The sequence below is a fragment of the Seriola aureovittata genome, chromosome 21, assembly GCF_021018895.1.
Source record: "Seriola aureovittata isolate HTS-2021-v1 ecotype China chromosome 21, ASM2101889v1, whole genome shotgun sequence".
Classification (NCBI taxonomy): domain Eukaryota; kingdom Metazoa; phylum Chordata; class Actinopteri; order Carangiformes; family Carangidae; genus Seriola; species Seriola aureovittata.
The window spans coordinates 16,533,043-16,546,528 of NC_079384.1; the positions used below are offsets into that span (position 1 = coordinate 16,533,043).

The following is a 13,486-nucleotide window of genomic DNA, read 5'->3' on the forward strand; positions in this document are numbered from 1 at the left end:
TGAATTGTAATGATAATATAGAAAATTTGTCAATAATAATAATAATAATAATAATAGTCATATAGAAGTAATGGAAGTCATTCAGAATTCATCTTTAACTAAAAAAATCAAAGTGATTTTTTTATTTATCTCAGCAATTTTCAAATGTTGCGACAGGGATACATTTTTAATTCCATTGCATAACCTTTTTTAAACTTAATGTATGTATAGTTTGCTGTGTGTAATGTACTTAATCAATGTATTTATCGATGACAGGTCACATACACAATGCACAGAGGACACAAGGCGAGGGGTCGGGGGTCGAAAGGGGCCCAACAAGCAAATTTTTTCCCTCCATGGCGCCACCCCAGGTTCCTCCGGCCGTGCTGTGCCGTGTTTACATGCTGAAATAAGATTCCACGATAAAAGGGTTTTAGTGTCAGGCTTTACATTTGGATTCAATAGTTTATTTTTAACTAATGTGCCTAGACGTCTGTTGCAACAGCTACTGTGCAAAGGAAGGAAAGTCACTCTGAAGCAGCTCATGTGATCTGACACTGCAGGCTGCCTTCACGGACCTGCCGCTTCAAGAAGAAGGAAGTGGTCCTCCCTTCGGATTTTCATTGTGTAGAGACAGTGGTATCTGTAGCTTCTTATCAGTATCAATGCAGCGTTTCAAACTGAACCCCTAAAGAAACCAGCGGTCGAGCAGCAGCTACTCTCTTTACACTGGATGATATTTGGACTCTAAGCCAAACTGAAGTCGTGTTGGAGGTAAGTGCGCAGGAGGAAGCTGATCTGCCGTCAGCTGAACTAATGCGTGACGACTTCTCACCCACATGTCCCGCTCAAGTGTTGACAGGCCATATTTCACTGTTTTAGACAGCAGCATAAATCTGACAACCAACATTTATACACTTAGTAGTTTAACCTGTAAGATTATGATTTATTATGTATGGAAAATGTTAATTTGTAGAATAACTAGTAAATAAAGCGTAAAAAGTAGAATATTTCCCCTGAAGTAGAAACACAATGTAGCCTTAAAGTATAATAGTTGAATATAAATGTACTTAATTATATTCCACTGTTGCAGAATAATGATCACACATTGATTTATTAAAGGTTTGTTCAGTGAGGTCTCTAAAAATGTAGGCTGAGATGAATATATCTGCAGTTTGCATGTAGGTCCTTACAGGAAATATTCTCAATTTTAATTTTTATAACAGAGCTACTTTGCTCCTTGATGTTGGAGGAAGTTTAAACTGCAGCCGAGCCAGTTCTGGCAGTTATGAACTGTGTTTAAATGATGTTAGAATTATAATATAATTCACATTAAAATAAGTTCACTATAAATAGTGTACTTCTATGAAGGCCTGCGGCATGTTTGTGAAGCTACTGTGCAGCACAACTAACCTAAACAAACCATTTTAGCTTCCTCATGGAAAAAGGTGGATGGGGTTCAAATTTAGACTGTTTTTGTAACCACACCTGACTTTTACATGCAAGAGTAAAAATAAACCAGTTTTTTATGTCACTGTATAGACTATCGAGTTGACTAAAGAAAAAAATACATTACATTACATTACTGTAAAATGTTTCCAGATTGTATAACTATCCTTTAAAAATGTTGTGTCATAGCAGCCATTGTGGAAGCAGGATGATTCAGGGCTTCAGCTTCCACTGAAATACGATCACATTACACAATAATTTGTTATTATTGGATCAATACATGAAACGGCCGGTGGAAAGCCTTCATATATGTGTTTCATCCAACTGGAAACTGGACAGGACAGGCGATATTTAGAGGTAATGTTGTACTTTTGAGGTAAAATCCAGAATATGTGAAAGAATAGTCACTATGCTTGATGTCTGTTTATCACATCTGAGCTCCCAGAAGCTGCTTAGACATTCAACACATTAAATGGTTGCCTCCCTTTCTTTCAACACACAGTCACGCCTGATACTAAGGGTGTTTTCAGGTTTTAATAAGTTGCAATAGAACTATATAGTAATGTGTTTCTGTCACTGTCACCCTGCTGACTCTGCTCACATCCTGTCAAGAACACGCTTTTATTGGTCATTTAAAGGCTTGTGAGAGAGTCTGGTATCAAAGGTGACTGAAGCGTCTCAGGAAGGACAGAAATGGATTCATGTGGAAATACTGCAGTGGGTTTACACGTACTGTAAAGCTTAATTGAGTTTTAGGTGCTTTTTCCAGCCTTTGTGGTCTCTGCTTTTTCTCATTTAGACTGGACTTTTCCTTTCGATGAAACGTCATGGGTACACAAGGACATCACAGCTCAATCTCAGAGGATCCTGATCTGACAGCGGGGATGGAGAGGGGTAAAACGCTTTTCAACTTTCCTTCATATGGCTCCATGAATGGAAACTCAACAGGAGACACCTGCCCCACATGTCGCGGGACCGGACGAATTCCCAGAGGTTGGTTTTTTTGCCATGCAAAATGGGCACCTTCCTCATCCTCAATGTAGCTGTTTCATTTCACAAGCAACAATAAGGGAACCGAGTCAAACTGAAAGACACAAATGTGCAGCTGAGTCTGTTCAGACACTTTCACATCAGTTTTGTGGTAAGAACAATAGTTGGGAAGACACTTCTATTTCCCTCTGTCTTTATGTGTTGGCAGGACATGAAGACCAGCTGGTAGCTGTGATACCATGCAATGATGTGAGGCTGAAACCCAGACGCACGTAAGGAATACATGTGTATGTGTGTGTGCAGTGAAAGTACCTAAAGTACATTTACTTTAGTGCTCAAGTACAAATTTGAGGTACTTGTATTTTATATTTTAGATGGAAATATTGCAGAGAGAGGCTCAGAGCCTCCTCTCTTCTGATTGGCTCACTGACCTGTTGTTACTAGAGCTCCAGAGAGAAGCCTGAGAAAGGAGATGTAAAACTACATTGAGATGGTTTTTGGTTCTTAAAACCACAAATATATCTTCTTATGGATCAACACTTCAAAGCCAAAGTGTAAAACATTGGACCTTTAATGCGATTTAATTTTGCACATTTGTGTTGCCTTTCAGGAAGCTGTATGTGTGCATCTCCATGGCCGTGTGTCTCTTGCTCTGCTGTCTGATCCTCTTCTTCCTCTTCCCCCGGAGCATCACCCTCACACCCGTGTCTGTGCTGTCAGTCATGGTCTACTTCACCCCAGACACAGTTGATATGGAGGTCACGGTAGGCAAGAGGAATACTAATGATAGAGTTACAGCCCTTGTTACATGTAAATCTGTGCCTGCCTCTTTGCTGAATCAAAATCACTTTAGTCAGCAGTTGTAAGTATGTGCAGGGATTGATCTGCTGTCATACATGTCAAAGAAGCTACAGCATAATATTCAGCCCTACAAGCTCAAATGGATTCATATTGATTATAATTTGTTTTGCACGCATATTAATTATATCTTTATGCTAAGCCAACTGTGTTCTGGCTGTCCTTCATAGCGTACAGACACAAGAGTGGTATTTTTTCATCACGTCCAACACTCGTCAAGACAGTGAAATAAGCATTTTGTTCCCCAAAATATGCAGCTATTCCTTTAAGAAAGAGAAAAGCAATAGCTTTAGCATTAGCAACATTTAAAACACAGTGACAAATAAAATAATATTAATCGAATTGGAATAAAATGAATTTAGATGAAAAATATTAGTCAAGAAATACAGTTTCATTGCAATTCTAGTGCAGTAATAAGTAACCCTAACTCTTTTATATTCATTAAGCATATCAGAGAGGTTGTTTTGGCCCGAGGTTGTTAGTGATTTATAAACTAGCAGCAGCAATTTAAAGGAAGTCAATGTACAGATTATTCAACACAGGACAGACTGTACATATCATTCCACATATACAGTATGTGCTGTATGTTATACTGTGTGCTTTCTATTTTCGGTACTTGAACTCACTGAGTAGCCGTTTTTCTTGGGCGTGTCAAAACACAAGGAACCGTCTGAATTGCTTTCACATGACAGCCTGTAGATAGCTGCTGAAGTTATGTGAGGACAAAGTTCACTGAGGCTTTTTTAAGACAGATAGGTGTGTTGGTTTTCACCTTATCTGCAGTGTGTGTTCTCTCCTCTAGAATCTCATCAACATCACCAACAACAACTTTGTCCCGGTTCAGATCGTCGAGTTTAACGTGCAGGGTTTGGTCACCGACATAGTTGTGGGCAAGACCAAGATATCGAACATGACCGCCATCCAGTCCAGATCACAGAAATCTGTGAGTTTTCCAGGCGGATTCACGTGAAAATATATTGTTGATATGTAATATTCTTACATCGCTGTATTTAACTTCTGCAGTACACCATTCGAGTTGACCTGCCCATAGAGGATAAAGGCTTAAAGTAAGTTTGAAACCAGAATGATATAACACTACGTCCAGCATTATTGTTTACATGTATGAATTTGGCACATATCCACACATCAACTGTTTTATCTCTTTCAGCACCTACTGCAAATCGAGCTCTATCAAGATTCACACCCTATTTCTGGAGCTGCAGTAAGTGTCGATCTGAAATTTAGAGGAAGAGGCTGGCGCTTTAACACATCTTAAATTCTGTTTAAAGGCATCACTTTGTGCAGGGCAGGGTTGTGAAAACCATAACCGCAAAATTGATTATCTTTAAAATGTGGCCTTATCCTTCGAAGCTGCATCTTTTAAATCTGAAATGTTCGTTCGAGATAACACAAACGTTGTTAAAACATAAAGACACGCTTTGCTTTTAGGAGTCAGTGTTTTGTTTACACTCAAAAAAACTTTATCACATTTGAGTTCAAGATGCAACTAAATGCAAATAAATGGCGGAGTACTTTTCTTTAAGCTGACTAGACTGATCAAGGGACAGTCCAGTACAACTACTGAACACACTATTACATTTACATTTGTTAATGTGGCTTTTGTGCAAACTAAACTATCAGTATTTGCTGAGGTTTCCTTCAGTCAGTTTGTATTGGCCACACATAATAAACCAGGGGCCACAATGAAAATTAAGCTTCAGTAAAAATAAAAAATAAATTATTATATTATAAACCTATACACTGCAAACTAGCCACAATATATTATTTCCTGTTTTTAAAGTGCAGACCACCCAGTGTTTGTCACAGTCTATTTTAGTTATATATACTGTAACACTTGTGATGACATAGTATTTCTTGTTAATAGTTGAATCTTAATCTTAAAGCTGCTGCATTCATTTTTTGTTTGGGCACTTGGAGGCTGAAAACTAAGTATTGACTTTATAAATGTATGAAGTTGTTATGGTGACAGTTATTAACACACCAGCATACACATAAGCATCTGTGTGGAGATGTGTTTGTGTGCACCTGGTGGATGTTAGCACAATATTCCCTGTCTTTTGGCTCTGTTTTTGGTCTCTACCAACTCCTGAGGGGAATATCAGGTTCTTTAACTGCTAAATGCTCGACTATGTTCACCAGCCAGCAGTTAGCTTCGTCTGTCTGCTATTTGGTGCTGGGGAGGTGGTGTTCAGTTGGTTTATCTGCTGCTCGTTGTGGCTAGAAGCTAGTTTTTTTGAGAGTGGAGTTTTTGGTTTTGCGAAAACTAAAACAAGGAGCTAAAAGATGCTAAAACGCAGAGTTGAGATGAACTGCAGCATCAGTACGATCCAGTCCTTTCACATTTCACACAGATATTTCACCCATTGTTAATATAAAAAAATTGATCAGTGCAGCTTTAAAACCTTATAAAATCATGACAAAGCAGATACCGGCTCCAACCGACTCTCACTGTTTCTTTAATTCTCTTTTCCTGCAGAATGACAATGAATATCTCCTATCTCTCCCACACGGAGCAGCTGTCTATGAACACGTTTGAGTATATTGACTGTGGCACCAATTCAACGATCCCACATCCTGTAAGCCGATGAAACCAAAATGAAAAAACACCAAAGTGTGACATAATGAATATTCTAGCTGCATTGTACTTTGTATAGGATGTGAATGTGTGAAAGATAACGTCTGCGAAAATGCATCCAATCTTATTCTGTATGTTGTTAGCATACCTGAAGTTTTTAATCAGTCACTACAAAGTTGTAATTTAAAAATATACTGTAGATAATTTGTTCAAATACTCTTATATGTTGAATGAATGTGTTTTGTTTGAGATCTGCCTGTAAATCTGTGTTTCAGGCAAATTAGTCTCATAAAATTGTGTGAAACAAACAGTTTCTGAAATGCAAAGTGTTAAAACTGTATTTTGATGTTAAACCATGTACATTTTGTAAAAATGTAACTAATTTCACAAAAGCTTACTTTTTTTGGCAGGATGCCGCACATTGTGTAAACAGGATGTTGATTTCTGATAATTTTGTCTTTTGTCATTTGCACTTTATTAAACTGTGGCATTTAAGGTTTTGTAAGAGATTTATTTTTTCACTTGGTGATACTGAACTAATTCCAAACAAAGATTCAGTGGCAGAGGAGCTTTTGTCCACTGAATAGAAAAAGTCAAAACACTTTGTGCATACTCAATTCAGTTACCAGTATATATAATAATCCATTATGACTTCATGAGAGTCACTACCATTATGTATCCAGATATGTTGCAATTTCTTTACGTCTTGTACCTTAACTTCTTCTCACATACCTCAGTGGTTTCTGGCCATGCATCTCATCTAGGTTGTATTTGTTCAGATTTTGTTATCATCTGGATAATCCACAGACTTCACTGTGAACAGTTTTTTATAGGAACTACTTTCTACTGTTTAAATAGTCCTATAAAATGAGCTTGTTTCGAGGATAGTCTAGACTGACTGAAATACATATCACATCTGAATTATTTAGATATGAGTAAATTAAGCTTTAAAAAAAAACTGACTCAATCATTTTCTCAAAAGATGGAGATGGAAATATTTACTATAATTTTATGCTACTTCATACTTCTACTCCACTACCTTTCAGAGGGAAATATTATATATACGTTTTTATTCCACAGCCTTTATTAAACAGCTTTGGTTACTTGTTACTTTGGAGACTGAGACTTTACATATAAATGTATAATAGGTTAGTTAAATAAGATTCATTGCAATAGGTTCAACTATAGTCATTACAATATCTCCTTTACGACCAACGGCCAACTACAACACTGAAATACTGCTTCCATGTTAAAGTATCAGTAAAAATAATCTAATATTATATGAAAACTAATAATAATAACAACTATCTGCAACATAAGAGCTTTTACATTCAAAGTATATTTTGCTGACAACACTTCTGTACTTAGGTAACATTCTTTAATGTAGGACTTCTACATGCAAGTGAGTATTTTTACATTGTGGTATTTTAATCAAGTCATGCATTAGAGTAACTCTTCTACAACTGGCTGCTAAACTGTGATGATCATGGATTAAAATCCAATAAAAAGTGTTTTATTGTGTGGGCAGACTAAATGTTTGCGTCTCTGATAAAAAAAAACAACATTTTATTTGGACAAATCTAGTTGAACATACTCAGAATGACCCTCATAGATATTATATTTATCGCCCCAGTTCAGATTAAAATGTCATCTCTGAGTCAATATAATGCCAAAATGTAGAAAAACAAAAGGCTTGAGAGTGGACACATGGTGGAGCCATTGCTTTGTCAGGCAACAGTGTACACAGTACTGCCTCTGCCAACTGTTAAGCATCGAGGTGGAAATATTCTGCTTTGGGGTTGTGTGGCTGCCACTGGCACAGGAGACCCTGCACAGGCAGAGAGAAGAATGGATTCTACTGAACATCAGCAAATATCCTGCAGTGAGTCAAGAAAGTGGAAAGAGGCTGACACCTGAAGCTGGTGCTTTTTGCCCTTATATTCATATTTACCCACTAAAGATATTTCAGACATTTTATCCTAAAATCATAAGATGAGACCAATTAACCTGCAGAAGTAACAGCAGCTTAGTGAAACACTAAGATACTGTTCATTCTCACTGAAGTGTGGATTGGTTATGTGCCGCCACCGACCGGCAGGGGGCGTGGTTTAGCCTGCCCAGGTGGCCGTGACGTCACCCAGCCTTTAGGTGCTGTGCAGTCGAGTCTCTCCAGATCTGCTCAGTGCTGCTGGAGGAGAGCAGGAGCGGATGTGACCACCGGGACAAACACCGTTTGTTTCGACTATGGATGTGTTTCTTTCCTGTGGATGATGATGTCACCGCGCGTTTAGAAAGGTATGAATGTTTTTAATGTGCACGGAGGAGGAGGACAGAGTCTCAGTTTAATGTTTGCATTCTTACATGCCATGTAAACTGCATGCATATTTATTATTGTATTAGTACCGTTCATTCTGTAATCCTTTAAAGTTCATCTTACAGGCTCTATTGGTAGAATAATATAGTAAAAAATAAGTTATTTAACTCATTTGCACAAATGAAACCTCATAAAAAAAAAAAACACAGAATCCAAACTAGATGCGCAGGTTTCATGCAGGAGAGTAGGAAAACTAAGGTGGATTATTCCCAATAGAATAATTTCAAATACAGTGAAGTAATAAAATCCCCAATTCACAAGCATGACAGGACATTTTGCCTCTATAAGCAATGACGCTGCATATTATATGATGCAGTATGATGATTTTCAGGGTCATAAGTAAATAACATCTTCCTGTAAACATGCAATGGCTGTATTCTGTCCAGAGGCAGCTGTTTGATGGGTATCAGGATGTCAACAACAACCGGATTAGTTCTGCAGCAGCAGTCCTCATAGACAATTGGCAGAGTGAACCGGTGAATACATATTATCTATCCACTGCACTGAAATCAATCTGCCCCATGCAAGAAAAGTCCTTCAGGTTTAGCAGCCTTAAGAGGATTAGCCTCAGCAAATAAGAAACTAAGATAACCTCAGACACCTAATTAACTGTTGTGCGCTCTGTAATGTGGCACTGAAAACCCCAACATGTTTATTGTTTTATACGATTCAAAGAAAATTTGAAGTGACCAAAGTTTTGGTGGAATAAATTGTGGGACAATAAACGCAACATGACAGGAACTACCATGCTGATTGGCTGAAAATTGCATCAAGCGCTTTTAAGTGTTCTTCCTCTGATAATCATCTCTAGCTGTTGTCACTGTCTCTTCTGTGAAACAGCACTTGGATTGCAAACACACATTCCTTAAGCACCCATTGTCTTCTCATTAAATATTAACTCACTGTGTGTGTGTGTGTGTTTTGATAAGGTCTCCACACCATCTGATCCCATCTGCCTTTGAGGACAGGGAGCACATGCCAATCTCCTGCAAAAAGGATTAAAACAGGAATTTGTCACCTCGCCTCACCTCACTTAAGTAGGTGTGAATCGCTGGCTGGGAATCATGGGGAACCAGCTGACTGATATTGCTCCTAACACGCCGTTCCTGCCAAACTTCCAGTCACTGCACGTGGTGGTTATCGGCCTGGACTCGGCCGGTAAAACCTCCCTGCTCTACAGGCTCAAGCTGAAGGAGTTTGTGAAAACCATCCCCACCAAGGGCTTCAACACGGAGAAGATCAAAGTGGCAGTGGGGACGTCTCGGGCCATAAACTTCCAGGTGTGGGATGTGGGCGGGCAGGAGAAGTTGCGCCCTCTGTGGAAGTCTTACACCCGGCGGACGGATGGGATGGTGTTTGTGGTTGACTCCACCGAGCTGGAGCGGATGGAGGAGGCCAAAGTGGAGCTCCATAAGATCACCCGCACCTCAGAGAACCAGGGGGTCCCCGTGCTAATCCTGGCCAACAAACAGGACCTGGAGTCGGCCTTGTCTGTCACCGAGGTGGAGAAGCTGCTCTCTGTCCACGAACTGAGCATGTACACGCTGCATCACGTGCAGAGCTGCAGCGCCGTGAACGGCCAGGGACTTCAGCCTGGCCTGGAGAAACTGTACGAGATGATCCTGAAGAGGAAGAAGATGGTGAAGCACAACAGGAACAGAAAGAGATGAACTCTTGGCTCACACTGTGGACATTACCTTAAGAGATTTATCCACTGTTGAGACACTTCCAAGTTTAATGGCCCCTTTAAATGGGAAAGCGATTGGTGCCAACAAAACAACAATTACACACGGCCTGAGGGTCAGGAGAAATGGATTTGCTCATAGTAATTGAAGCAGTATTGACATATTCTTTGTTCCGCTGCCCTTTGAAAGCTTAAGATACAGATTTAAAGGAAACCTTATCAGTTAGTCTTCACTAAGTGCTTTTCTACATGTGTTTTAAAGATTTCTAACAAGACATTTGCCCGTTAAGTGTAGGACTAATATACGAACACATTAACATTAATGTGGCAGGTATACGGTGAAGAAAAATGTAAAATACAATTTAAAATGTCTTTATATTCTTTCACAAGCTTGCACAAGATTATACCTTAACTAAATAGCTGTTTTTGTTCCATGATGTATGGATACTTCCCACAATATTTATTCCACAGTTTTGTGTTTGTGCTGGACAGAGAGACTTTTTTTCTTCAGTGGTGATGGAGCCACCAGATTATATTAAATTTCATTGCCATGGAACAGTAATCCTAAGTGCATTCCCTTCATGGCCACAGAGGTTAAGTTTCATTTACTATAACAATAGTGTTTATACAAATTGTACATTTTTGTAACACTGAAGACTTAATAAATTGAAGCACTGTACAGAACATCCATTGTTATCTGTGAGTGAATGAACATCCTTATGATTTAGGCTTGGGTCCAAGAAATGGATAAAATATTGTTGCTAACCAAATTATAAGTTATTAAGAGTGAGTCCTTAAAGCTCCTCTAATCAATATTTTTATATTAACAAAGGATCTTAGTTGTCACAATCCCGCAAAGATTTATCACCTGGTTCTGCAGCTTCTGAGCATTTTAGCATTTTTTTTAGCTCATTGTTTTGTTTTTTTGGCCCACAACTTTACTGTTTTGGTTCAGTTTCGCAGCTGCAGTGTTGATTTTGCTCTCTAAAAGGCAAAGTTGGCCACAAGCTGGCGAAAGTAGTGGAGCATTGGCAGCTAAAGAGCCAGATATTTCCCTCAGGAGATGGTGGAGATCAAAAACAGAGCTAAAAGAGAGGGAACACTGGGCTTATAGAATGATAATGTTGCTCAGTGTCTGTTAGGCATGTAAATAGGCAAATGTTCACTAATTCAAAAGGTGATAACATATTTGTGTTGTTTTCATGTTGTTGGTTTCAAGTGGCCAAAAATCTCTTATTACAGCTTTAGAATATTTGTATAACTTGAAATAAGACATTCGTTGGATTTTAAGATGACTTTCATCCAAATTTTGAAGTCCTGAGTTGTGACCCTTCACCTTATTCAAGGCTGAATCAGCTAAATGAGGCTGTCAAAGGAGGAGGGGTTGGGGTCCTCTCCTCCCTACAGCCCCTCCCCCAAGACAAGCCAAAAACAATCCATTTAGTTGGATTCGGGCCTTCTAGTCTGCCAGCTGCTGACAGTGTAATTGTATCAATTAGTGGTGAGGTGGTTCAGAGGTTAGCCGGTTTAGTCACGTTGCATGATCATGTTGGACTGACACACCTGAGGCCATTATCAGCTGATGCTCTGCTTAACAGTACCTCTAATACACTGTTGTGCCGACCTAAAAAAAAAAAAACCCAGGATGCTGGTTTACGTTGAGACCAGTTTATGTTAAGCCACTAGCATCACTTCTTGATTACAGTAGTTTGTAGTTGTATGTATGTGTTTCATGACAATTTGATCAAAGGAAGTGTTCTGAAATCACAGTTTTTCAAAGTAATAACGTCACAGCATTTGCAGCTAGAATAACAGAAAAAGGATGCCTGGTGATTTCAGTGCAAACAAACACAACATGATCTCCTCGTCTCCTGCTGATCACAATGTTGGATGCGAAATACATTTCGTTATTTTTCACCCAGGAGAAGAGAATCTATGAAAGAGGAGACTGAACACCCCGTCACAAACAAACCCCCTGTGTGAGGAACACAGGTAGCGGCTGTTAGCAAAACAACAGATTTCTGATGTGTCATGTTACATTTCATAATTATTCCAGAATCATTTCATGACCAGTAGAAGCTGTTTAAGCTATTCATGGCAGTTCTGTAACTGTTCTCCATAAAACGGGGTTTTAATCCTCTTGCTTTTTCCACAAATCTTTTAAGTTGCCACTCAAATACGATATTATGCATCAAATACAAGGTCCAGTCTACAGGTCACACATTGTTGACCTAGATACTGTCAATTTCTGTGTGTGTGTGTGTGTGTGTGTGTGTGTGTGTGTGTGTGTGTGTGTGTGTGTGTGTGTGTGGGTGTGTGTGCTCATATGGTGTATTTCTCTTTCTCGACCTGATGAGATAATGACTTGTTACCTGCTCAGATGCCTCCTGCTGAGTGTTCTTAAATGCTGACTGTCAAGACAGACATAAATGAATGCATATATTATACAGCAAAGAGACCTACACACCCACGCCACACATACAAGCACACACCACGCACGTACCATCTTTGACTTCTGTGACCTCTCCGTCCCCATTATTCACAACGGTGAGCTCATTAAAAACTTTCAAGGATGTCTTTTGCAGAATCATCTTGACACAGCAGCTGGTCCCTGAATAAATTTGCATCATGATGTGGTGTTTTCAGCAGCTGAGATGCACTGTGGGCATGTGGAGGCATCAATCAGCCAACGAAAAAACACCCAAACATTCTGCAACAGAGATTCTCTCTTGCCCAGAATAAAACTTGTAAAATAGACGCTGTATTGCAGCAAAGGAAAGGTGCTGTTGCGCCAACACTACTGGATTGACTTGCTCGAACTGGAGCCGTGATCCATCCAGTGGGGAGAAAAACCAGAGGGAGCTGCATGTGTATTTCTCGCGCTCTTTCTTTGCTTTTCTTTTTGCTCGTTTCAGTCACACATTATACAGACTCCCTGTTACTCTTTCTCCGTCTTGCCTCCTGTTTTCTAGGCTGTTATGGTGGCTGACAAGGAAGAAACGAGAGAGGGAAGCCTTGGGGATTATGTGTCAGAGCGTAGAGGGAGGAATCGCACACAGACAGGTGTATCCCTGGATTCGTGAGACATAAATCAGAGACAGGCTCACCTCTGGGCTTCAAAAACACTCATTTACATCAGTCAGCCAAAGGACACAAACAACCCTAATGTCTCTTCCTGCTGTCCTCAAAAAAGACACAGTAGTTGCAAAGGGGCACTAATTAATTGTAAAAAGTTACAAGCAAGACTAATGGTCTAAACAACCATTTGACTGCTATGTGTTGAATTATTAATGAAGGATGGATGGCAGGCCTGCCTCTATTTCTGTGCTGCCATTTATTCTCAGGATAGGAATAATTGTACTGGACAGTAATATATGTAGTGGTCAGCTGACCGTTGACTCAGCACAGTACAGAAGAACAAGTTATTTCAGCACAATGGCTTGCTAGCTAGTTTATATATGTTATATAACCAATTTAGCGCTTGAAAAGTGCATTACTCTCCCTCAGACAACTTAGCATTTCAATAGGTCAAACTGCACACATATTCATATAGAGG

The 13,486-nt window shown here is 39.4% G+C and overlaps 2 protein-coding genes across 2 annotated transcripts; both read left to right on the top strand.

Moving 5' to 3' along the window:
* The first annotated feature begins 411 nt into the window (after positions 1–411).
* tmem106a (transmembrane protein 106A) lies at positions 412–6,372 on the top strand. The gene is made up of 8 exons (XM_056365184.1): positions 412–753; positions 2,228–2,421; positions 2,627–2,690; positions 3,029–3,182; positions 4,079–4,219; positions 4,300–4,343; positions 4,445–4,498; positions 5,774–6,372. Exons 2-8 carry the CDS (start codon positions 2,256–2,258, stop codon positions 5,883–5,885), a joined length of 735 nt encoding a protein of 244 aa, XP_056221159.1. The 5' UTR covers positions 412–753; positions 2,228–2,255; the 3' UTR covers positions 5,886–6,372.
* Positions 6,373–8,015: 1,643 nt separating this feature from the next.
* Positions 8,016–10,614, top strand: arl4d (ADP-ribosylation factor-like 4D). Its single transcript, XM_056365407.1, has 2 exons — positions 8,016–8,167; positions 9,176–10,614. Exon 2 carries the CDS (start codon positions 9,311–9,313, stop codon positions 9,914–9,916), a length of 606 nt encoding a protein of 201 aa, XP_056221382.1. The 5' UTR covers positions 8,016–8,167; positions 9,176–9,310; the 3' UTR covers positions 9,917–10,614.
* The last annotated feature ends 2,872 nt before the right edge of the window (positions 10,615–13,486 follow it).